The sequence below is a fragment of the Strix uralensis genome, chromosome 9, assembly GCF_047716275.1.
Source record: "Strix uralensis isolate ZFMK-TIS-50842 chromosome 9, bStrUra1, whole genome shotgun sequence".
Lineage (NCBI taxonomy): Eukaryota > Metazoa > Chordata > Aves > Strigiformes > Strigidae > Strix > Strix uralensis.
In genome coordinates, this window is record NC_133980.1 from 30,033,715 (window position 1) to 30,059,388 (window position 25,674).

The 25,674-nt window shown below is 54.7% G+C and overlaps 2 protein-coding genes across 5 annotated transcripts in view; both read left to right on the forward strand.

Annotated features, from left to right (window-relative positions):
- The window catches only part of LOC141947192 (diacylglycerol kinase gamma-like), a 39,812-nt gene extending 33,666 nt beyond the window's left edge, over window positions 1–6,146 (forward strand). For all 4 annotated transcript variants that reach the window (XM_074878080.1, XM_074878081.1, XM_074878082.1 and 1 more), the window contains one exon: window positions 3,401–6,146. The gene's annotated coding sequence lies outside the window, so the exon portion shown is untranslated. The remainder of the gene's footprint in view (window positions 1–3,400) is intronic.
- A 946-nt stretch (window positions 6,147–7,092) lies between these two features.
- ETV5 (ETS variant transcription factor 5) lies at window positions 7,093–20,946 on the forward strand. Its single transcript, XM_074878085.1, has 13 exons — window positions 7,093–7,228; window positions 7,744–7,880; window positions 8,020–8,107; window positions 8,248–8,295; window positions 8,394–8,444; window positions 13,628–13,757; window positions 13,873–14,124; window positions 15,906–16,165; window positions 16,864–16,923; window positions 17,433–17,501; window positions 17,861–18,030; window positions 18,858–18,959; window positions 19,142–20,946. Exons 2-13 carry the CDS (start codon window positions 7,836–7,838, stop codon window positions 19,361–19,363), a joined length of 1,497 nt encoding a protein of 498 aa, XP_074734186.1. The 5' UTR covers window positions 7,093–7,228; window positions 7,744–7,835; the 3' UTR covers window positions 19,364–20,946.
- Window positions 20,947–25,674: the final 4,728 nt, after the last annotated feature.

Genomic DNA, 25,674 nt, shown 5'->3' on the forward strand with positions numbered 1-25,674 from the left:
CGAGGCCGGGGAAGAGGACGAGGGGCTGTTGGAAGAGGAGGATTTGTGAATTCTGGAAACCGAAATCTTAATGCACCTTTAGGAATAAATCAATGTGCATATTGTAAAGAAGAAGGGCATTGGAAACGAGACTGTCCAAACAAGGGGGGTGGGCAGCAAGAGGAAGCAAGAATAATGGTTTTGGACAAACGAAGGGGACCGAAGGGGAACCCAGCTGAACCTCTGGTTGTAATCAAGCTGGGAGAAAAAGAGGTTAAAGTTTTGGTAGATACAGGAGCAACATTTTCAGTATTGAATACCTGTAAAAGGAAACTGGAAATGAAAACAGCACGCATAAGGGAAGCAACAAGGAAAGAAAAAACAGGCCATTTCTACAACCCCTGTATTTAAAATTTGGGAACAAAATGATTACACATAAATTCTTGTATGTAACAGAATGTCCGATACCCTTGTTAAGAAGGGATTTCTTGTCCAAATTAAATGCACAAATTGTTTTTGAGGAAGGGGAACTCTTCCTAAAAATACCTGAGTCAAAGACAGGAGAAATCCTGATGATACAAGAAAGAGTAAAAGAACAAGAAATTCCACAGCAAGTAGATCTAGCAGTAACCCCTATAGTATGGGAAACAGATGAACCTGGCAAATCAAAATTAGCACAACCTGTGAAAATAGAATTGAAGGAGGGTGCAAGAGCAGTAAGGATTAAACAGTACCCAATTAAACCAGAAATTAGACGGAGTATTAAGAAATGATTGACAAGCTTTTGGAATATAAAATCCTTGAGGAATGTGAATCTAAATATAATACTTCAGTTTTACCAGTTAGGAAACCTTCGGGTGCATATAGGTTAGTAACAAGATTTAAGAGCAGTGAATCAGATAGTTAAGGACATTTATTTTGTAGTGGCAAATCCATATATATTGTTGACAGCATTAAAAGACCCATCAGTGGTTTACAGTGCTTGATTCAAAGAATGCTTTCTTTTGCATGCCTCTGGAGAAGGGAAGCAGAAAATTGTTTGCCTTTGAGTAGGAAAATCCACAAACGGGAGGAAAAAAAATGCAACAGACATGGACAAGACTACCCCAAGGATTTAAAAAAAAAAAATAGCCTGACCATTTTTGGAAATCAGCTGGCAAAGGAACTTGAGGTATAGAAACAGGATGATTCACAGCCAAAGCCCGGACACTTGCTTTTGCAATATGTGGCTGACGTACTGATTGCTACAGAAGAAAGATCCACCTGCATAAAGGTAACAATAGAACTTTTAAATTTTCTTGGACTAAACGGGTACAAGATATCCAAAAATAAAGCCCAAACAGCAAGCCAGGCTATAATATATCTGGGCTTTAAGATTTCAGAAGGACAGTGGCAATTTGGAACAGACTGTAAGGAAGCCATTTGTGGCATACCGGGGCTGGAAGATGTTCATGAACTAAGGGCCCTTCTGGGAATGGCTGGGTGGTGTCACCTTTGGGTAATGAATTACGGTCTAATGGCTAAGCCATTGTATGAAGCTCAAAAGAACTTTCCCTTTGTATGAGGCCCACACCAGCAACAGGCCTTTAAAGAATTAAAATGAGCTCTAAGGTCTGTACCTGCCCTGGGACTTCCAGATTTAACCAGTTGTTTGTTTATGAAGGACAACATCTTGCACTGGGTGTGCTGACCCAGAGAACGGGAAGATGGAAGAGACCAGTTGGATACTTTTCCAAACAGTTGGACACAGTAAGTAAAGGATGGCCTGCTTGCCTTCCAGCAGTTGCTGCTACGGTGATGCTTATACAAGAGGCCCAGGAATTGACTTTGGGAAGAACAATAACAATATATGTCCCACACATGGTGATAACTGGTTTAGACATTGGTTGTCCCCAAGCAGAATGACGAAGTACCAGGTGGTCCTGACTGAACAAGACGATGTGGTTTTAAAAACAACTAACCTGGTAAACCCTGCAGTCTTTTTAAGTTCTACACAGGAAGAAGGGCAGCTGGAGCAGGACTACCATTGAACATGTGTACTCTGGTCGAGAGGATTTGAAGGACACACCGCTGGAAGATTCCGACTGGGAGTTACACACAGACGGCAGCAGCTTTGTGGAACAGGGAGTCTGATACGCTGGATATGTGGGAACAACAGACACCTCCATCATAGAGGCAAATGCGTCGTCTAGCACCACTTCAGCTCAAAAGGCAGAACTCATTGCTTTAACTCGAGCTCTCAAATTAAGTGAAAAGAAGAAAGTAAATATCTGGACTGATTCAAAGTATGTTTTTGGGGTAGCACATGTCCATGGAGTTTTATGGAAAGAAAGAGGATTATTGTCCTCCCAGGGATCAAATATTAAACATCAGGATGAAATTGTGCAATTATTGCAAGCAGTTCAGAAACCAACTCAGGTGGCAATCATGCACTGTAAAGCACATCAGGTTGGGAATACAAAAGAAATTGGAGGAAATAATTTAGCAGATAGGGCTGCTAAAAGAGCAGGAAAAGAAATAACATTACAAATGGCACTGATTCCGACCAAGACAGTAGTTCTCCCAAAGGAAAAACCTAAATATTCAGAAGCAAACGATAAATTAGGGCAATTACTGAATGCTAAGGAAAATGTAGCTGGATGGTGGGTGACATCCAAGGGACAAGTGGTGGTTCCGCCTCTCTTGATGAGAGAGATAATTCAGACAAAACACCAAGAATGTCACTGGGGTGTAGAGGCCTTAATAACCTTCCTAAAAAGACAAGTTAGTATCAGTCAAAATGCTAGGATTAGCTAAAATGGTAACTGCAAAATGTGATCTGCGTTTGAAAAATAATCCAGTAATAAAGAAAAGGGTCCAAATGGGTAAACTCAAATCTGGAACAGAACCAGGAGACTGTTGGCAAGTAGACTTTTCAGAGTTACCTAGACCAAATGGGTATCGGTACATTCTGGTGGGGGTTGATACCTTTACAGGATGGCCAGAAGCCTTTCCCTGTCGTACCACTCAGGCAAAGGAAGTAGTAAAATGGTTACTACAAGAAATAATCCCGAGATTTGGAGTCTCTGTTGGAGTCTTCAGATAGAGGCCCACACTTTGTTGCTGAAATAGTACAAAGTGTTTGTAAAATTTTAGGAATTACTTGGGATTTACATACATCATGGAGGCCACAATCCAGCGGAAAGGTAGAGAGAATGAATCAGACTAAAAAGGCAAATTAGCAAAATATGTCAAGACACCAATCTAAAATGGCCCCAGGCACTTCCATTAGCATTGTTGTGAATCAGGGTACAACCAAAAAGTGGCACATCAGTTAGTCCTTATGAATTACTATATGGAAAACCTTATGAATGCCTGGAACCAAATCCAAATATGCATGTAAAAGGAAAACAAGATGTGTATAATTATCTGCTTTCCTTAGGAAAAACCCTGACTGCAATCCAAAATGCAGTAGTGTGGAATAGACCTCTATCCTTGGAAAATCCAGTACATGACTTTCAACCTGGAGACTACGTCTACGTGAAGACATGGACTTCTGAACCCTTGCAAGAACGCTGGAAAGGACCTTTCAAATACTGCTGACCACCTTTACGGCTATCAAGATGGCAGAATCAGGTGCGTGGATACACTATACCAGAGCAAAGAAGGCACCCCGTTCATGGAAAGTTGTTAACAGAGATCCAGAGACTTCAAAATTGACTTTAAAATACGTCTAACTATATATGTCAATTAAGAATTGCTATTCATTTGATTTTAATTTGGAAACTGATGCTGGTGGGATCTTGGTCTGAGGTAACAGCCAAAAGACAAAATGCAACTGAGAACTGTAAAGAAATGTCAGAATCAAAGGTAAGGAATAGGAGGCAGATTGAAACAGAATAGTTAATATACCTCCCAAGGAAAACACCAGAAGAAAATTTGATGTTAGGATTACTTAAGGGCTTTGCCAATTTGCAGAATGTAACACAGATTACTGCTTGTTTACCAACACCAAGAGCAGCAGGTGAATCTGTTCCATAGAGAATCTTAACCATGAATCTGACCAATTTAAGACACAGAAATGAGACTACTCACTGCGAACAAAAACCTGTTGTTGAACGGTATGAACAAGCAAAGATCATCAGAAAACAATGGAAGTCGCCAGGCAGTAGAGCAGATTGTGAGAAACTGTTAAACGATGATCTCACAAAGATATCGGACTGTAGAGTGGTGTTCATATGATGAACAGGTTAGGAACAATGGGAGCAGAGGTATCATGGAATGGAAGTGTAACAAAACCGGTCAGAGTATGCAAGAGGAGGAAGAGCAGTGGGACTCTATACGTCTATATTTTCTCAGTTTCAGTATATGGCTAGAACTCCTTGGTGTTTCACTTGGGATGGGAAAGTTTTTGCAGTCTTACCATCAGTAAATGACAAAGGAAGCACATTAAGAGAAAAAGAAAATGTAGTGTCTTGGTGGAAATGTGAAAAGATTTATGACCGCAGTAATGCAGACCCAATAATTCAAAGAATTCCTCCTTTGGCTGCTGCCTTAAAATATGGGTGTTTTTGCCACGGTCTTAAAAATAGCCTTAATTTGACCAAAACATATATACCCAGAAAAGGAACATTATTTAGCTGTAGAAGATCTACAATTCAAAGCCCAGGACATTTAGTTTGGGCAATGAGTGACGGAACCTGAACAACGCAATTACCCTTGGATGGAAAAGTAAACCAAATTACTTTAGGTATGCCAACGTTGTGCCCAATTTGGAAGGAATCTCCATTTAAAGGATCTTTAGAAAATTTAAAATTAGAGCGAGTTAAAAGATCCGAAATAAATGACACATGGAATGAACCCTCAACAGGAGTAAAAATTGGTTGGGCTCTTGAATCCCTTTTGAATCCCATAGCATCGTATAGAAACCAAGAATGGTTGTATCAACTAACTGCACAAGTAGAAAAACTAGCTAATGACACAAGGAAAGGATCCAAGGAATTAAATTTATAATTGCAGGCAACCTCAAGGATGACTTTGCAAAATAGAATGGCACTAGACATGCTCTTGCTTAAAGAGCGTGGAGTTCGTGGATACCTTAAAAATAAAGTAGATCACTGCTGCATACATATCCCAAATGTGACACAAGACATGGAACATGATCTAGAATTACTAGGAAAAATTAAAGAGGATGCTGAAAAAGTCCGAGAAGATATGTCAGAAGATTGGATAGGCAAAATTTTTAGTGGACTGGGTTGGAATTTGAGTTCATGGATAAGGCCACTAATTGGCACATTATTTATCTTCTTGGTCCTTTCCCTAATGATAATGTTGATTTCTTCTTGCTTAAAGAAACAAATTAATAGCAAAATTGCATTCGATCGCATGATTATAAGAGAAATCCCCAGACTTCCACCACCAGCATACGGTGAGACAGAAACATGATAAATTTTGATGTGAAAGTATTGAAATGATTTTCAAAACTTTCAAAGGGGGGAGTTGTTACTGATTGTCATTGATTTGTTATTGATTTAAGCTGATGATTTTAGGGTTTATGATATGAAATGATCTTGATTGAATAATCAAATAGAATTTTATAAGAATATTAGTTTTATAATAGTTAGAAAAATAATTGTGTACTGTTTTAAGTAACTCTGGAAATACTGTGTAACCATGTAATCAGTTATGCTGCTATGAACTCCTTTGTAAAGCCCTAGACCAAGGCTGCATAGGTCGCATAGTCCAGTAATAATCATTAACTAGAGAATTATGTTGTCAAACAAAGTATAATTGTTAGGCTGCTTAGTAAGAGTGATTTATCGCCCTGTAGACCAGGTGTTTTAAAAGCTGTGTTGTGAAAGGGCCTCGAAGGATGTCAAAATTGCAGTGTGAGCCAAAGTCCTTGAGTCAGGGACACTGGGGGGTCTTTCTTTTGAGTCAGTAGTCATGGTGGTCACAAAAGCAGCCCCTGACTCATTTCAGGACTCAAGTGTGCATGACCGGAAAGAGCTGGGGATATGAAAATAAATTACAGGAATTAGCATGTTTATGAATGAGAACTTCATTAATATGTATGACTGTATCCTCTGTAATCAGCACGCTACACGAGTTAGGTGTGTGTTGTTGGTGAGACGACTCCCCTGCGCACCCGGCCGTTAATAAAGGAGTGTCTGCTTATCTACATCCCATCGGTGTCGATAAGTTCTTTTGGTGACATCACCACCTTCAGTTACAGCTGGGGAAACTGAGGCACTCGGCAGAGTGATGCTGGGGTGGGGGGCCTGGCAGGCCCCGAGCAGCACAGCTTTGTCCTAAACTTATTCCCAATCCTCTGAGCTCTTTGCAGTCCTGCAAAGGTTTGTGTCTACGAACTCGCTCGGGAGGATCCGTGGCCGGGGCAGCCCCAAAGCCCCTGCAGGTGGGAACTATTTTTCCTATGGCCTCCTCCAAAAAGCCCTTCTCAAAGGCAAACCTGGTGCCTGCAGGGGAAAGGCTGCCAAAGCCAGCACCCAGGCATGGGTTAGCCCCCTGCTCGCAGGGGCACCCGTGTGATGATGCCTCGCTGGTGCGAAACTGCCTCCCAAAACGGCAGAGGGGACCCCATGGCGTGTGCAGAGGGAGCCCCACGGCATGTGAGGCCCGAGGTCCATCCTTGCAGAGCCTGCTGTGCGGTGGGTTCTTGGGCACGGCGTGCAGGGAGCAAGGTCCTCCCCGGATCCGGATCCGAGCCCCTGGGCTGTCTCAGCAACCCCCCAAGGCCGCCCGTTAACCCTCCCCCCCGCCCCCCAGGTGTCTCCTGGGAGAGGGCCGCGGCCCCTTTAAATCCTGCGCTGCCCAGCCCCACCCGCTCGCCTCTTCCCCCTTCTATTTTTTTATGAATGAAAAACGTTCTGGGCGGAGTCATGCAAATCAAGCCGCTCCCATTGGCTGCCTCCGCCCCCGCCCACCCAGCCGGCCTCAATGGTGCTCGGCGGAGCGGCGCGCGGGCGGGCGCGCAGCGGCGCTGCAGCCAATCAGACGGCGCGGGCGGCCGGACGGCGGCTTCCCATTGGCCGGCGCGGAGGGTAAACAAGCGGCGCGGGGCGGGGCGCGGCGGAGGCCGCTGGCTCGGGGGCTGCGGGCCGGCGCAGAGCGGCAGCGCGGTGCCCGGGCGCGGAGCGGCGCCGCGCCTTCCCCGGCCCCTCCGCGCCTTCCCCGGCCCCTCCGCTCCCGGCTCGTCCCGCTGCGGCCGAGCCCGAGCCCCAGCCTGAGCCCGCGGCGCCCCGGCCGGGTACGCGGGGCCTGGCGGCGGGGTGCAGCGCGGCCCGGGGGGCGGGGGCGGTGTTTATGAATGGCGCGGGCCGCGCGGTGTGAATGGTGGGGGGCGCGCGCGAGCGCGCGCGCGGGGGAAGGGAAGGAGAGCGGGGGGGGTGGGGTGGGGGGGGCGGAGTTTATGAATGGGGCGCGCGGGGCGGCGTGGGAACGGGCCCCGCTGCGGCGCGGCCCGGCCCTGCAGCGCCGAGCACCGGCAGGGGCGGAGGGAGGCGGCGGCCGGGCTGGGCCAGGCCGGGCGAGGGGAGTGTGCGGTGCCGGCCCTGCCTGCCTCCTCCTGCTCCCGCGGCGCGTGATGTCACGGCCGTTTCTATAGAAATTGGGTGACATCACGAGCTGGGGGGCTGCGACCCGCCACGGCAGAAGCGGGGTCGGCTCCCCGGGGAGGCGCGGCGGCCCCGCAGCGAGCCAGCCCCGGGGGCGGCAGGGGCCAGGGCCTGATCCTGACCTCCTCCCTCCCCTCCACCCCCCCAGCCGCGCACCTGCCGGAGCCCGGGCGGGACCCCCCTTCCCGGGCCGGCGTCGATGCTGAGCGGGCCGGGGGCACTGCCCGCCTCCCCCGCACCATGGACGGCTTCTACGACCAGCAGGTTCCCTTCATGGGCCCCGGGGTAAGTTTGCCCAGTGCCCCCCACCCTTCCCCTGCTCCCTGTTGGGCACCCCCCCGACCTTGGGGGCACCTCCCCGACCTTGGGAGCACCCCCCCGACCTTGGGGACTGCAGCTCTCGCTCTCACCCTGCTCCTTGCAGAAGTCCTGCGCAGAGGAGGGCCGAGGCCGGCCGGGGTCCGACAGGAAAAGGAAGTTTTTAGAGACCGACCTGGCCCACGACTCGGAAGGTAGGCAGGGCTGGTGCCCGGGCAGCCGTGGCCTCGTTGCGGCCCCGCAAGACGTCGCGCTCGTCGGTTTAGAAATAATCCTGTGAATAATGGCAGTTTTATTCTTCTGTGGAGCACATAAGTCTTTCACTCTGTTCCAGAGCTCTTCCAGGATCTCAGCCAGCTCCAAGAGGCCTGGCTAGCTGAAGGCAAGTTTTCACCTCCGCCTTTTGCCATGTAAAATCTCTCTGTGAGCTTTTTGAGGACTGAAAATGCCATAAAACCACTTTTTTGTTTGTTTTTTTAGCTCAGGTCCCTGATGACGAACAATTTGTCCCAGATTTCCAGTCTGACAACTGTAAGTGATTGTTCTGGGTTTTCATTCTCTGGGGGGGAATTGTTTGGGTGCCTGTGCAAAACCTCGCGCAGCGGTTGTTGTTGGGGCTGAAACCATGAAATCACAGACTTTTGGGAGAAAGCATGTGTGGTTTGGGTTCATCAAGATGAAACTTGCAATGTCCTGTCTTTTGTAAATGGGGAAAATCAGAGTCAGGCGCATAGAAATAGCTCTGACTGATCTCTGGGCTCCTCTGAGACTCACTGCTTGTTCGTAGTAATGTTGATTTGCTTATAAACGCTCCTTTTCCTTTTAAAGTGGAAGCAAGAGCCTGTGCTGGGCTCCTTGGTTAGCCACAATCTCTGCAGTTTCTGGAGCTTTTTACAGTCCTGGCCCAGCACTGTTGGCAAGAGCGGACCTGAGCGGTGAAACTTGAGCCGCTTTAAGCAGCATTAATCACTGGCAAGCAAGCGTGTTTAAAAGGAGGCCAGTGAAAATGCAGTCCCTCTTGAATTGCATAAGAGCGAGAGTTGGTTCGGAGCCGTGGTTCGTTGCCAGAACGGGTTAGCGGCGAGGGCAGGGGCCGCTTAATGGCGTGTGGTGCTTGCACGACTCTCGGGCGCTGGCTCTCCTGGCGTCGAAGGCTCGGTTGGAGGGGAAGCCGGAGGTGGGGGGGGGGGGGGGGATCAGGATGTTTTGAGTCGTTACCTGGCAAACAGAAGTAGTAGCTTGGTTTTGGTGACTGGGTTTTGCTGCTGAGCCAGACAGCCACAGAACTTAAAGGAAATCAAATTTAGCCTGCAGTCGAACAGATTTTTTCATTCCAGCTTTGTCACAGCATGCAGCAGGGTATCTTCTCCTACAGTAAATGCATGTTAATTATTGCTCTTTGATTACTTCTGAGTGGGAAGCTTGCCATTAAACTGTTCCAGACAGCCCAAGTTTCAGATGCGCTTTTTTCCTTGTCTCCCCTGAGATAAAAGGCGAGCCCAGAGTCAGAAACGCAACTGGCTGTTGACATCCTAGCGCAGCCCGGCAGCTCTTGCTTGGAGCGGTAGAAACTGCAGCGTGCGTGGGAGGGTGGCTCTTAGAGCTGAAGCTGTTTCCAGTGCCTTTTGGCAGTCTCTTGTTTCCTTGTAACCTGAAGAGCTCAGAGAGAAGAGACAAACTTTTCTGGGTAATGCAGGGAAAGGAGGGGGGAAAAAAGAAAAAAAAAAAAGACATTTGGTCGAGACTCTTAAAATATTCTCCTGACCTGCTCGGCCTCTGCAGACCCAGTGTTGAAATGACTTTGTCACTTGAAAGGAGATCTCACTGCATGACTCCCTACTATAATAACCTTCCTTAACTTTCCTGGAGAGAGAAAGCAAAGGTTTCCCTTGCTGCTGTGCAAGGGGCTGTGCTGGCTGGGGTCGGGGGTGCTCAGCCCGGGGTGGAGGAGGATGGGGAGCCTGGCTCTTCCCTACCAACACTGGAAAGAGTTTAAAGAGGAGAGAGTCTCTAGCTTACAGCTTTCTGGCCCCATCTTCTCATTTCACTCCGGTTTGGAACTGTGTGTGGTGTAGGCAGAAAGAGAGGGACGAATCTGGTGCAGCCTCCCCCCTGCACCCAGCTTTTGCTAGCAGGGATGTGCTTCTTTCCTGGGCTGGGGGTCACATTGGCCTTCAGTGCCTGTTAGCGCCTGGGGGAAGATAAATCCTTCCCGAGTCCATATGGATGTTTGCAGACATGTGTTGGTCTTGATTCCAGAAGTTGTGTAGCTCTGTGCCTTTTCCCCAAGGAGGCTGCTGCTCCCTTTCATCCTGAGTAAACCAGCTCCATCTCCTGCCCCATGGTCCTGGCATTCCCAGGGCCAAACTTCCCTGGCACAGCAGCAAAAAGGGACAAACTGGGCTGTGTTCTGACCTGCTGCCCTGGGGAACACGGCCACGTGTGCTATGTTCAGTCTTGGAGATGCTCCGAACTGCAGCATCCTTCTTGCCTTGCTCAGAAACCCTCATCGCACGGCAGCTGCCTACAGCTCGGCTGCTGCCCACTCGCTGTTCCTAATTCTGTAGCCAAGGTCCCTGGCAGACGCGGGCTTAAAGTTGGGGTTTGTCAGGAAAGTGCTGTAACGTGCAGCGGGTCGCTGCACCGGGGAGGAAATCCCGCCATGGGGACGGGGAAAGCAGGGCTCCTCTGAATAAGGGATGCGTTGTTCTTGGCGCCCTGGACTCAGCAGCCAGAGGCCGGATTTGGTGCTTTATAAGCTACCCAGAGAAGCGGCAGATTCTCCCCGGAAGGCAAGGAGGCCCTGCGTGACTTCCACAGAGCTCACCACGCTAGCCATTGCGCTGCATCCCTGGCTAGGCGTAGGTGCGGGTTTGCTGGCAGCACAGTCCTGGGGAGAAGGGTATAATGTACAATATTATATCTCAGTCGGTTGTTTAAACGAGTGGGAAGCGACGGGGTCGTATCAGGAAGATCAAGCACTACAAGAGGCTTTGCCTTTTGCAGGGCTTTGCTCCCAGGGCACTTGTGGCCCCCTGCATGGGCAGCATGTGGCCAAAGCCGCGGGCAGGGTGCAGAGCGGTGTTTCTTACACACCAGAATGAAAGCGGGAGGTTTGGTTCTGAGGAAGGGTTGTTTAAACAAAGGAAAGCAGGAGTCTGGCTTCTATTTCTGGCTCCTCTCCTGGTGTGACCTTGGGTGCGTCCTGTAACGCAGGGGGATGAAGGGGCTGGCGTGCAGCTCGGCTCCCAGGTGACAGCTTGAGCGGGTGCCAAGGTCCCCAGCCAGTGGCTGGGCTGGAAATGGTGGTTTGGTTGCCCTCCCCATGGCTTGGGCAGCAGGAGCCACCAGCAAAGCCAGCGTTCCACAGGCTCAGCCTCTTAAGAGGTGGGGAACAACCTGCCCTGTCCCCCACCAAGGGATTCACCAGCAATTCAAGGCCCTGAATGGCTTTGGGGTGTCACCTTTCCCACGGGAGAGCTCTTGGCTGGAGGTTGACGTTGGAGGCATCTCCAACTTGGCTGGCGGTACAGCACTGAGGGAGGGGGTTCACCTGAGCCCCCCCCATCTTGCCCTCCTGGCTGTGCCACCTTGCTGGCCAGGCACAGCGGTGGCACACGTGCCTGGTCCCCTTGCCGAGCCCCCCTGGGGCCCTTTCCTCCCCGGGGGCTCAAGCTGCCCAGAGAGGGGCTGTCGGGCACCCGTGGGTGCTCTTGCTACTCCCGTGGCTTGGTCCTGGCGCGGGTGTGCCAAGGCGTGTTCTCCAGCCTTGCCTGTAGTTGAGCTGCTCCCTCTGTCTATTTTTGTGTATTTTTTGTTTTTTTAGCTTTTAATTACAGTGCCGAGCGCAGGACCGGAAAGGTTAAAAGCGCTCGCGCGCCCCACGTGCCTTTGAGGCATTGGGCGCTGGGGCAGGGCATCTCCTGCCCCGGACACCCTCCTGCTGCCTTCCCCGCTCGCTACCAGGGACCCAAAACCAGCTTCTTCCTCCCGAGAGCTGCACCCCTGGCCCCGGTGCCCCCCGTGGCTCCTGCCACCGGGCGGGCCAGCCGTGAGCTCGGCGGCCAGAGCGTGTCTTGCTGAGCAGTGCTGGCTGGCCCCGCGGTGTTTGTGTAAGGAATCCAAACGTTGCACAAAGTCTGCGCTTGGCCAGCTGGTCTCTGTTAGGATCTTAAGGCTCGTTTCCCTTTTCTTGAATGGCAGCGCTAAGCTCTGGGGAAATTTTTCTTCTTTTTTTTTTTTATTTTTTTTCCTTCCCCCAGCCACATGAATGGAGTGCTCCAAATTGTTTGTGAATGGAGGGTGGTGCCCGCTCGGAGACTTTTTTTTTTTTTTTCCTCAATGAATAACCAGACCCCATTGTATGGCTGGCGGAAAAACAACCCGCTCCAACAACACGGAGCCTGTTAGAGAGAAACATGCCCGCAATAGGCAGCTGGAGCCCTTCCAAAGCCAGCTCCCCTTCGCTTTCCCGCGGCTCGCGGGGCGCCCGGGCTTTGCCGCCGCCACGCCGGCCCCCCGTTAAGGCTAGAAATGCTGAGAGTGGCAAAACCTCACCGGGGGGGGCGGGGAAGGAGGAGCGGGGATAAATCCGGCTTGGGAGCGGGTGGAAGACATGCGGGGGGCTGTGCTGGCTCAGCACTGGGCTTTGTGTTTCAAATCCTCCTCGGGGGGTTTTATGCCCTTGGTACCAGCTGTGCCTGGCCCTTTCTGGGAGAGGGGGGTAGAGAGGGGAGTCAGCAGCTCTTTAAAGGTTTTGACAAATTAGGGGAGCAGCTAATTACCTGGCAAGCTGTGAACAGTTGTCCTGGAGCTATTTGCTCCTCTCCACTGTAGCTGGGCTGTGTTTAGACTTCACATGAAGCTAATACTCCACTTCCGATTAGTCTTGGCTCTCCTCTGCAGGCACTATTTAGGTAAAGATCTCTGAGGTGCTTTCCCTTTCCTAGAGCGCCTGCTTTTAGAAATTAATTAGGTTAAGCGTATATTACTTGGTTTAAAATTATATATAGCGAGTGGGCTTGTGAGGGCTGGGAAGGATTTGGGTTTAATGGGATGTTTGCTACTTGAACTCGTACAATTGGGGGACCCCAGGACTGGGTTGCCTTGGAGGACCAGGGAGAAGGTGGATCCCATTTGGCCATTTGCTGACCCTCTGGCCAGCTAATTGGGAGCTGGGTGTGCCCCTGTGAGGGTGAGTGGGTCACCATCCTGCTCGCAAGCTCTCAGAGCTCCAGGCTGTCAAGCCCCCTTGTTCCTTGCCGCAGGGCTCAGGGAGGCAGCCGCTGCCTGTGGTGCCCAGGCTCTTGTCCCCTCGCTGAGCGGCTTTTGGCCCAGCCCAGGTGTGTGTCTCACCCAGGGCTGTTGTTGAGCTGCCTGCTGCCCTCTCTCAGCCCTTGCTCTGCCCCCTCTTGGATCCTGGGGAGCAATTCCCGCTCCATGAGCAGTGTCCTGGGACGGTGGGGCTGTCCCAGCCCTGGGAGCTCTGCCCTCCCCTGCAGCAGCAGCCCTGCCACCCCAGCTTGGTTCATTGGCACACTGGGGCTCTGCTGGGGCACCATCCTGCCGTGGTTTAGTTGCCTGATGTTTCCGGGTGGGTAATTCAGCACCTGATTCCCGAGCAAAAAGCACCCCTGGGATGCTCCCCAGAGGTGCCACCCCCCATCGCCTTCTCCCACGCCGGTGAGCCTGTATCCTCCTCTGTCTTGTTGCAGTGGTCCTGCATGCCCCACCTCCGGCAAAGATCAAGCGGGAGCTGCACAGCCCTTCCTCGGAGCTGTCGTCCTGCAGCCACGAGCAGGCTCTCTGCCCCGGCTACGGGGACAAGTGCCTCTACAACTGCTGGTAGGTAGCGCAGGGGCGGCCGCTGCCTGCAGACCCCTCGGGTCGCAGCGTGGGGGGACTTGGAGGTGTCCTCATTGGCGTGGCCGTCAGCCCCCAGCCCCTCTCCCCTCCGCAGTGCCTATGACAGGAAGCCCCCCGCCGGGTTCAAGCCATTAACGCCACCCACCACACCGGTGTCCCCCGCGCACCAGGGATCGGCCCTGCCGCCGCCGGGCCCACCCGTGCAGGCAGCTGCCCATGGGGCGGCCCCGGCCGCGCACCCGCTGCAGGAGCAGAGGCAGCAGACCTTCGCCGTGCCGAGGCCACCTCACCCGCCTATGCACATGCCAAAGATGATGTCTGAAAACCAATACCCCACAGAACACAGGTAAGGCTTCCCCCCCCCCCCACCCCCCGCCCCGCCCAAGCGAGCGCTGGCATCTTGTGGGTGTTTTTGGGGATCTTGGCTCCCTTGGGATGGATCTGTGGCCTCGAGCTGTGGGGAGGGAACAGGGATGACCATCCTCTTGTGGTCGCAGACCGTGGGCTGGATGCTGCGAGCCTGTGGAAACCAGTGTGGCAAAACTTGGTGTTTCCCACTGGGATCTTGTGGCTGTTTGTCCCCATGAGACAGCTCCCTGTGAGTGGGGACCTGCTCCTCCCAGCCCCGGGGACACCGGGCAGACCCTTCGCCTCCCCCATTGGGAGAGGCAAGGGAGGCAGAGGCTGCCGCCTGCATCTCTCCCTGCGGCGGCGGGTGATGGTGCTGAGTCAGGGCTCCTGCTCTCCTCTCCCACCCGCTGCAGCTCTCTGCCATCCGAGCTGAGCCCTGCGGAGCTGAGGAGCTGCAGGCATCCCCGTCCTGCCCCCAAGCACCTCCAGGCTGTGGGTCGATCCTTAGTTCCCCAGTGTATCACACGGCATCTCCATGATTTTGGGGATGTGGAGGGAGAGATCCTGCTGCCCATTCCCTCTTCAAGCTGTGGCTTTGTCCCCATCACCTCGGCATCCCTGGAGGCTTTGCTGGTCCCCTGCCTCACCCCGGGTTGTGCTGTTGATAGGTCGCATGGTGCAGGTCACAGTTGACCTCCAGCTTTGTTTGTGGCCTCCTGGATGCCCTTTGCTGTGGTGACGGCTGCCGTGTCACCAGCAGCAGGGTGTCCCCTTCGGGCATGGGGCTGGATGTGACAACCTGGCAAAGGCCACGCAGTGGGGCCACGGAAACCCTTCAGATGTGCCCGCAGTGGGCGAGCATCCCTCCCCGGCAAAGCGAGGCTCAGCTCCGGGCGACCTTCGAGCTATGCGGGGGGCTGGCCACGACCCCTCGGGAAGCGCCGTGCCAGCGTGGGGTTTGGGTTTCACTCAGGAAGGGCAGAGGGACACAGCTCGGAAATGGAGTAATCCCAGCCCGGCAGCTGGGAGGGCTCCGGTTACAAAGCCAAATGGCACACGGCCGGCCAAGAGGAGCCGGGCGCGGAGATCAGAGATCGCCTTTCAAGGTGCGGGAGGACGAGGGGATGCGGCAGCACCCCCTCGAGATGGTCCCTTATCCACTGCTGAGACCGTGCTGGGGCTCGAGCCGGTGGTGACAGCACCCCGGAGCTGAAAATAGTGCTCCCTGCTGCCGAGTTCAAGGTTTAATCCCAGCTGTGCAGGCGGATTAGTGGCCGGCTGGAGCTGCGGAGTGGATTTGGCTTTGCGTAAGCGCCCGCCTGGGTGCAGCATCCCCCAGGCCCTGCGGCTCTGCCCCACCACCCCAGGGGGAGTTTTTACTGGTTTAATGGAGATTTTAACTGTTGTGGGGTGTTGTTTTGGTTCCTTTTCCCACTCCTACCCAGATAGCCCCGGGCTGCAGCGCAGGGCTGCTGTCACCCAAGGCACATAGTGCTTTGTGGCAACAGCCCCTGTGCCACCCCGCTCCTCTGGTGGGGGGTCCCCAGTGCTTGGAGGGGAATGTGGCTCCCCAGCACCCCATTGGGTCCCCCAGGAGACAAACCCTCGTGGTGGCCATGCTCCTGAGGAGCTGTCCCAGCCCGCTGCGGATGGGACACAATGCCACCCAAACCACCACTGAGCCTGCATGGGGGTCCTGGTCTGGGGTGGGATCTGGTGGCACAGGGCTGGCCCTGCCGCTCCCTGGTAACGCTGCTGCCCTCTCCCTTCCCCCAGGTTTCAGAGGCAGCTGTCTGAGCCCTGCCACCCCTTCCCGCCGCAGCCCGGGGTGCCGGGGGACAGCCGCCCTGTCTACCACCGGCAGCTGTCGGAGCCCCTCGGCCCCACCACCCCCCGCCCCCCTCAGGGATTCAAGCAGGAGTACCATGACCCGCTCTACGAGCACAGTGGCCCCGGCCTGCCTGGCCCCCCTGGCCATGGCTTCCAGCCCCCCATGGGCATCAAGCAGGAGCCCCGGGACTACTGCATCGACTCAGGTGGGTGCGGTCGGCGGGGTGTGGGTTACACCAGTGGTCATTTCTGCCATGGCAGCACGGCAGGCGTGGGGTTCAGCCTTGAGCGGTGAGTGCTGCGTCACGCCGGGGCTCCGCAGTGCCAGGCTGCCTGCAGCAGTAGACGATTTCTTCCTTATTTTTTTTTTTTTTCCTCCCCCACCTCTTTCCTTGCTAAAGCCAGGGGGGATATGGCCGTACAGTGTGGTCTGTGCCATAGCCACAGGCTGGGGTGCCCCGTGGCACCCAGCGGGTCCCCCTGCCGCCCTGGCCTGGGGCCAGCTGTGATTTCTGGCTGCTGGACCCCACCAGCATCACGGAAAAATCCTCTAATCGCCTTAGGACCTAAAAATACCCTGACCTCGGGATGGAGGGTGGCACAGCCGAGCAGATGGCAGGGGAGGCGCAGCAATGCCTCCCTTCCTGCGGGGCCCAAATAACATGGTGAAAACCTGAGCTGACTTAGGCCTTGCTCCCAGTGCTCATTCCAGTGTGTCCCCCTAAATCATACTGGTTTTCCCCCGAGGTTGGGGCTGGGAGTGGGTGCAGTGGCCCAGGGTACATCAGGGCAGGGAGATGCCTGGGCTGGGCCACAGGATGTGCCCCGGGGGAAAGATGCTGCCAGGTGCTTGGTGGGACCCACGGGGCATATGTCCTTAACGGCACCTTTATGTCCCTCGCAGAAGTGCCTAACTGCCAGTCCTCATACCTGAGGGGGGGCGTCTTCCCCAGCAGCCATGACGGTGAGTGCATCCCTGGCCCCCTCCCGTGCTCCCGGGCATCCCTGGTGTGTCTCATCCCATTTCTTCCTTGGGGTAGGCAGACCCCCCCCCTGCTGCACCTCACGGCTGGCAGAGCTGCTGGGCACCCCAAAAACACCTGCGAGAGCCCACACGCGAGCAGAACCCGTACAGCCGCTAAAAATAAGTCCTGTGCCATGCAGCCGCCAGCCCTCACGAGTGCACTGCGAGGGCACAGCAGTGCCACGCTGTGTAATCTGGGATAACATGCCTGATATAGCTGCTTAAATGGGTTTGGTTCCCCCGGCTCCCTGGGGTGACGGGGGAGACAGAGCTGCGTGGTGCTCCGCCAGTGAGCTGGTGTGATGCCACTAAAATAACTGGGGACAGGACTGCTCTCGGTGCTGGGGAACAGGATCTTGATGCTGTATTGGGCCAAGCCAGGGGTTTTTTGGGGTCTGGCCAGGGTGGCGGAGGGGCCCTGTGCTCACCGAGGATCTTTTCCCTCCTAGGATTTTCATATGAAAAGGACACACGATTGTATTTTGATGACACGTGCGTGGTACCGGAGAGGTTGGAGGGTAAGAATCAGGTCCCAGAGGAGAGCTAGGGGCTGACCAGGGCTCACGGAGGGAGATTTGGGGCTGGGCTACACAGCAGCCGGCTTTCAAGTCCAATCTGTGCTGGCATGGCAGTCTTGAGAGCTGCCCAGCCTCCTCCCGTGCGGCCGCTCTACGTCACTGCCGTGGCCCGTCCCTGCCACCTACCCCGCGCCCCACCTGCCTGCAGTGCTGTCCCCAGCACCTCTCCCCTCCCTGACCCTGTGGCCTGATCCTGCACAGGGGGTCCTGGCACGGGGACAAGCCAGCGTCGCTGTGCGTGTCCCCTGCTGGGTGGCAGGACTGGGGGTGTTTAACCAGCCGTGTCTCGGTGTGGGCAGGTAAAGTGAAGCAGGAGCCCACCCTGTACCGTGAGGGACCTCCCTACCAGCGGCGCGGGTCCCTGCAGCTCTGGCAGTTCCTGGTCACCCTCCTGGATGACCCCGCCAACGCCCACTTCATCGCCTGGACCGGCCGGGGCATGGAGTTCAAGCTGATTGAGCCTGAGGAGGTACAGGGAGGGGTGGGGTCCTGCCCCAGTGCCCGCTGTGCCGGAGCTGGGGCTGCAGCCCAGGAGCTGCTGCGGGGTGAGCCCGGGGGTGCAGGAGCCGGGGTCAGATCCTATGCAGCGGTTCACGCTTGTGCTTGACACAAGACACGTGTCTTTACTCTCCGAGCAGCTTTTGAGGACGAGAGGGAAGAGCCAGCCGCCCATCTGCACTGAGCAGCCGTAGAAATTTGCCTTTAATCTTTGCGGCCTCTCGGCGCGGCACGTGCTCTCCTCCCGGAGCTGCTGGTGGTCACCGGCGTTGGCTCTGTGCCGTGCCTTGCCCAGACCCGCCGCTCGGCCGTGGCTCCCTCCCTCCCATCCTTTGCCCTGGGTCCCCGGCAGCGGCTCTGTGCCGGCGCGGTGCCGCGCCGGAGCCGTGTGGCTCTGCAGGAGGGTGACACAGAGGAAGAAGCTGTTTGGGGAGTAATTGAAAGCAGCTGTAGTGCTGAGCTGCGCATTGTGGGTAATTACCCATAATATCTCTTAGGCCGTGCATGGAAATTGTGGTTTTTTGAAGCAGCTTTTTTGGCAGGCTCCCCTAATCAAACGTCTTTTGATTCGGCCCCCGGTTTGGTGGTAGCGGTGCTGTGGCAGCCGGCACTTAGAGCTGGAGCTTTTATCCCAGCAGGCGGGGAACTGCTCCGGGACTGTGGGTCTGCTTCCGCCCCTGCCTGCTCCGACCCCACACATGAGCCCCCTACCCTGCATTTTGGTTATGATTTTCCTTCGAAGATCCAGGTCCAAGCCCCAGCTGGAGCTTTCACGGCTGCCACCTCTCTCCCCCCCAGGTAGCGCGGCGCTGGGGCATCCAGAAGAACCGCCCAGCCATGAACTACGACAAGCTCAGCCGCTCCCTGCGCTACTACTACGAGAAGGGCATCATGCAGAAGGCGAGTGACCCCGCTACCATCGGGGCGGCGGGTGTGAAGGGTGTGAGCGTCCCCCACTGTCACCCACCAGGGGCGCAGCAGGAGGGGGGCCAGGCCCAGCATTGGTCAGGCCGTGCTTGTTACTCGCTGGGGCGGGGGGAAGGTGCAGGGTACCTCTCATACCCTCCTCCTCCTCCTCGCAGGTGGCTGGCGAGCGGTACGTCTATAAGTTCGTCTGTGACCCCGACGCCCTCTTCTCCATGGCCTACCCTGACAACCAGCGTCCCTTCCTGAAGACGGAGCCCGACTGCCCGGTGCCCGAGGAGGAGACAGTGCCGCTGACGCACTTCGAGGACAGCCCGGCGTACCTCCTGGAGATGGATCCCTGCGGCAGCCTTCCCTACGCGGAGGGCTTCGCTTACTGACTCGGCCAGCCGGCAGAGCCACGAGCACTAGCGCCTCCACTTTGGGCAAATACGGTTTTGTAAAGAATATTTTTTTGCTGTTCGTAAGGAGAGAAAAACAAAACAAACAAACAAAAAAAAACCAACCACGAAACCGCGTGCGTGCGCACACACGAATTGGAGGAATCTAAAATGCCCTCTGTGTGTGGCCGCTGAATTCCCACCCTTACTGTCCAAGGGCTAGTGCATAGGACTGCCCGTGGCTAGCGCCTCCCGCCAAGCCTCAGCGTGATGTTTTGGGGTGCTGGGAGCTGAAGATGCAGTCTCTGACCCAGGCCCTGTTCCTCGTCAGCACAGCGAGGGCTGAGGGCTGCGGCACGGCCCGGGGACTGGCCTGAGCCAGCGTGGCTGCCTAGCCAATTGTCACGACAATCTGCTTTTGCATCGAGCGCGACCTGCGTAGCTGCCTTGTGTGGTGGAAAGGGCTTTGATTTGCACAGAGGAGGGATGCGGGGGGGGGGGGGCCCCCTGGGCCAGCACCCCAGGGCTGATTACGCAGCATCCTACCCCAACCCTGAGGAGCCTTCTGCCTTTTTCTGCCCCTCCCTGCCCCCCCTCCTCGTGATATAACCTGATATAACGGTTTCTCAGCCCCTCCCGGGCCCTCTCTGTGCCCCTCTCACTCCTCCCCAGCTCCGGCTGCGGGCCAAGGGTTGCATTTCAAGGGAGGAGAACCTGACACACTCACCCTCCCTCTTTTTTTTTTTTTTTTTTTTCTTCTGATGTTTTAGGTAAAAAAAAAAAAAAGAAAAGGGTTTCTAAACTGATTTTTGTAGATTTTTTGTATTTTAAGGCAAAGCTATTTTTTGCAGCCTGGCTGCTGTTCCCGGAGCCCCTGGGGCCACCCCCCCGGCGGCACGCTCGCAGGGGCAGCCCTCGGTGCCCGCGGCTCCCCAGGATGGCTGCCGAAGTATCTGGTCCACTCCATTTCACCGCTCGAGTCCTCTTTCCCGGGGGAGCTGGGGCTGAACCCCGGTGCCGGCTCTGCTGCGCTCCCCCGCTGCTCGGCATGGCCTGGGAGCTGGGCTGTAAGGCTGTGGCAGGCAGGGACAGTGGGGTCCCCCACCCCGCTTCCCTCCAGCTCCCCCCTCCCTGCTGCACCTCCTAACACTCCTCCACCACTCATATATCCATACCTGCCTATCCCCCAACCCCCACTGGCTACATGTTTTTGTTGTAAATGCTGTATAGGAAATTTTTTCTCTTCCTTAGTTAGCTTTGGTTGGATTTTTTTTTTTTGTTGTTTTTTGACTGATTCATTCTTTTTCGGGAAAGTATGAAGATTAACTCTGGGTAGACTCGGTTGCTCTCCCCACAGTGGCTGCAGTGGCCTGTACCCCTGGGGAGCATTCGCTTGCGGGAACCCCACCTCGGGGACAAGGTTTTCACCATTCCCTTGGTGGGGCAAGGTCTACAGTGTAGAAGGGGTTAATCTGAGGACTGATTTGAAATAATCTTTACTTGAGCAGGGCTATGTATCTCCTGCAAAGCTGCATTACATTCTGTACTGTGTACAATAAAGGATCTTGCTTTCTGTTCCTCCACGGTTGCCTGGGCCGTGCTTTGCCTGCGCCGTGGGCTGGGCGGGAGCCTCTGGAGGTGCTTGTGGGGGCAGGAGTGGTCCAGGGTCTTGGCTGTTGCTTGGGGTGTGTGGGGTCAGGTGTTGTCTGGATGTAGGAGCTGGGACCAGGCATGGGTCCAGGTCACTGGGGCAGGGCTGCCCTCTCCCCGCTCCCTGCCCTCTCCCCAAGCCTGGGGCTGTTGCTCTTTGTTCACAAAGCCATGTCCAGCAAGAGGAGCCGTCTGAAATGGGGGCAGCTTCTCCCCGCTGAGGTGCAATTTAATGTTACCTCTTCCCAAGGGTTTCTCAGCTAGTGGGTCCTGCTGCTTCTGTCCCCTTTGCTCTCCCCTGGAAACCCACCCCCTCCGCCATCAGTCAGCTGGTGAGGACCTCTCGGTGTTGGCAGCAAGAGAGGAAAGCCCCTTCAGGAGCTCCTGGCAGTGGCCCCCAGCACTTACTGGCCCCATTTCTAGGCTGGGAAGAATCCCCACAGAGCAGCAGGGGCAGCAAAAGGCTGAAGGAGGTGGGTGGAGAGCACGGGCTGCTCCATGAGGGCCTGCCTCAGTTGATGGGTCTGTGTTTCTCCTGACAGGCTGGAGAAAAGCTCCAACACCCTAGAACTGCCCAGTTGTGTTGGCCTCTATTTTAGTTGATCAAAACAGGCTGGGCTGGGAGTGGCCACAGGCTCGCAGCCCCGTGCAGGGTGGTGGGGTGATGCTGTGGGAGACACGTCCCTTCTCCTGCAGGTTGTTTTCACAGCTCGGCCAAACTCCATCCCTAGGTGTGGCAGGGGAGAGATGGAAGGTCCTTACGTGCCATGATGCTCTTTATAGACCACACCTCACCTCAATCCATACCTGGCTATCAGCCACGTTGCTAATATGTCCTTGAGCTGCTCTTCTTCCTCCTTCGTGCCTGAAGTATGGCTGAGCAGAGAAGAGTGGCTGTCTCCTAGCCCAAGCAGGGCAAAGCAGTGTCCCAAACACCTAGCAAAACCAATTCACCCAGCATGAAGCCTTCCAGGAGTTAAATCAGCTGCTCAGCCCCTGAAGACATCTCCTCACACTCTCTAGGGAGCTCCATGGCACCAGGCCTTGGTGTTTGGGCAAGCAAGCCTCTAACTGATGCTCAGGTAGGCTCTCCTGTGCGGGCAACCTGTGACTGTCCAGCAGCAAGGACATGTTCAGGTGGGAAGGTGCTGCAGGGCAAGCCCTCCTCGTGGAGCTGGGGCCATGGCAGGATGGCTGGGTGCTGCCTGCACCCACACAGGGCTCTTGGTACGGTGAAACCTCCCCCCAACCTGGGCACACACCCATAGCTCATGCCAGCCTCCCCACCCTATCCCATTTTTATCTTCTACAGAGCTTTGTCCCCTGCCTAGGACTTCAAAAGGCTGAATGAGGGGATGTGAAAAACCTTGCTGGCAATCTGAGCTCCAGACTGTGCCCAGTAATCTCATCTCGATGGAGATTTCAGCAGGCTGAGTCCTGGTGCTCAGGAGGGAGCAAGGGGAAAACGGGGCCACCGGCAGTGCTGGCGGCAGGCAGATGGTCCGGGGTGGTGGGACCTTAGCCTGGCAGCACAGCGAGTGCGTGGGACCAGTTGTGGATGGCAAGGAAGAGCAGATAAGGCAAAGCCTTTCAAAGCCTTCCTCAAACAGCTTGTCACGCCACAACCCAACTGGCCCTGCAAATCCTGCTGCAGGCAGGGTTGGGGGGCCCCCAGGAGCATCCCATGTACTACTCTTGCCAAAGGGTGAGGCTAGGAATAAAGGTGATTTTTCTATTCCAACCCATCAGTGTGGCAAAAAATCCCAGAGGATTTCATACCACACTGGCTTTTACATACTCAAGGCATCAAGAATTTGCTCCTCATTTGATCCTGCTTGTACATCCCACCTCCCTCTGCAGCACACAAGAGGGGATGGAGCTGCCTTGGGTGCACAGTCCCACTCACCCCCTCCCCAGGGCGAGGGACAAGCCACCGCTGCTTCATGTCCTGCCTGCAGCCCCCCAGGGATGGGGACAGCTGCCCTCAGGCAGCCCGGAGGCTGGGCTAGCATTTGCCAGGAGTTGGGGAGATGGCAATGAAGCAGGTGGAAAAGCATCCCTGCTCCCTGCAGACCTCCTGGTCCCTCAACCGCCGCGCCAGGACACAGGGATGAGCCCTCCTCAGCCACGCGCCGGTGCAGAGTGGGATGGGGAGCCAGGCCGGGGAGCACCACCATGGCCACTGCCGCGTCCCTCCAGGACAGTGAACAGCCAGGGCCACCATTGCTCCATCCCCAGGACCCACCACCTTGGCCCCCTCCTCACACACCCCAACACCATCTGTCTCCTGCCTACCTCCCACTCCCCACCGGCTGCTGGGGAGGATGAAGAGGAGTGAGCAGAGGGGATGGGAAGGACAAAGCAACATTTTGGGGAGGATTCAGGCATCCAGGATGCGCAAAATCCTGGTGCTGGCATTGGCCTCTCCAACCCCGCAGATCGCAGCTTCTACCTCCCACTCAGGTCGTGTGGTAACAAGACCATCAGTGATTCAGAGTGAACAACAATCTGTGATACTGTGTGAACAAGATAATAAAATGGCAGCTGGTACTGAATGGGGATAAATGTGTTTTTCCTATTTTCTTCTCTTTACAGTCTTAAAATGTGCACCAAGCTATTCCCTAACTGGAATAAGAGCTCAGCTTTACCAGCTAGTCCAAAAGCTGTTCAAATGAGAGACACATGTTAAAAATCATTTGGAAAAGAGAAGCCTGTAGAAGGGAGAACATCATTATGGCCCTCTACGCATCCATAATTCACCAAGTGCATTTCTGCTCTCCCCGTCTCAGAAGGATATAGCTGGACTGGAAAACATTTAAAAAGCAATCGAGGTAGCCAAAGGTCTGCAGCGGCTCTTACACAGGAGTGTATAAATAGTCTAGCACTTCCGCCTGGGGCAGGATTTGTGGCTCAAGGGCTTCGTATTTAATAGCCCATGATGGAGTTTTCCATCCCTGACTGGAAGAGCATTTGTGGGAAGAACTACTGCCCATGCGGCTTGTTCTTGTGGCAGCTGGCAGGACCAGCAAGCCCGGCGTGGCTGCTGAGACCAGAGGCTTTGCGAGAGGCAGCTCCCCCCTGGCCAAGGTCCCTTTGCCCCTCATGGTGGCCTCAAGCCTGAGCTTTGTGGCTTGTGCATGCGGCTGCTGGCTGCCCCAGCCAGGGAGGTAGGTCACATCGCAGCAACGCCTCGCTTCTCTAACTCTTCAAACACTTGATTTTTTTCAATGAGTGGGTTAGTTTGGCTTTTAAATACCTGGAGTGACTTGAGTGGCTGCATGTGTGAAGCCAACTTTAATATGGGTGAGCTCCAGCAAAAGAAAAAAAAAGCAAAAATTTGGGCTGGCAAGCAATTAAAAGGTGAGGCCCATCCACCCGCCTGGCACTGTGCTGGCTCCCAGGGTGTGCAGGGCACGTGGCCCCCTTTGCGTTAGCCCAGCACCACCTCGTGGGTAGCCATCTTCTGCTCCGGGCCACCATGGTGCTTTGTGGCCCTGTAGCACGACGTGGGAGCACAGCTGGAAAGGCCTTTGGTATCCAAATTGTGGCTGTGTTTTTACCTGCAGGCTGGAAGAACACATGCTGCAGGGAGGGCTTCAGCTCCAGCCTTTGTCCTGGGGCTTTGTTCTGCTTTAGGCTACAGGCGGGCAGACTTTTCACGGGATATGTGGGTCCAGATTAACCACTCCACATCCCCCCCTTCCAGGGCAGGCTGTAGGTAGAGGGAGACCACTGAATCCACCTTCTCCCGTGCTCCCCTTGAAAAGAAAGCAGGGGCTGCACAAGTACCTCGGAGTGGCTGAGTCCTCCAGCGCTGAGTTTCCAGACACTCACAAGGCAATAACACCGTCATAAGCCACTAAGTGGCTTTTGAAACCATTAGCCAACTGCTGCATTAAATGCTCTCAGTGCCGTGGGGAAGGCTCCGTCATTCCTTGGCCCCTTTTTGGAGAGGCAATCAACAAGAAGCTTCTCAGGGGCTGAGGTGGGGTGGTGGTTGGTGCCTTTGCCTTGCTGCAGCAGAAGCAAGCTGGGGCGAGGTCCCTCCGGCATTGGCGGGCTGGGTGCTCATCCTCTGGGTCCTGGGTGGGTGACACCCACAGTGTGGGCAAGCCAGAGCAAAAGGTGCAAGTAGAAGGTTTTGTTTCAGCTGGCAATGAAGTCAGGGCAAGGGTCCGGAGGAGAGAGCTGGGGCTTGTCTGGCATACAAGTAATATCAGCTGTATGATCTTATTTTGAAGGCTTCTTAGTTTAATATAAACAAAACCATCCTGGAGAAAACGGGTAGCAACTGAGGCCAGAAAGTTTGAGCTCCCACAATATTGGGCTAGCATAGCTGTTGGCTAGCCAACCTGACCATCCATCTTCCTGCCATAAACTTTTCTAGGGGTCATGAGGGGATCCAGTGAAAGAAGGTCTTCAAATGGCACAGCCAGGCCAACCTGGTACCAGCCTGGGCAGGATCCCTGGTCCTGGCACCCTCCAAAGGCCATTCCCTGCCTGCTGTCCCAACACCTTCCCCTGCAAGGCTGCAAGAGGATGTGCAGAGGGTGACCTGCACCCAGGCTTGCAGGAATTTCTTTTTAAAAAATTCCCTTTTGGCTTCTTGGCTGTCTCGGACCCAGGAGAGGGCAGCAGCAGCCCAGGCTGCAGTCTCAGCT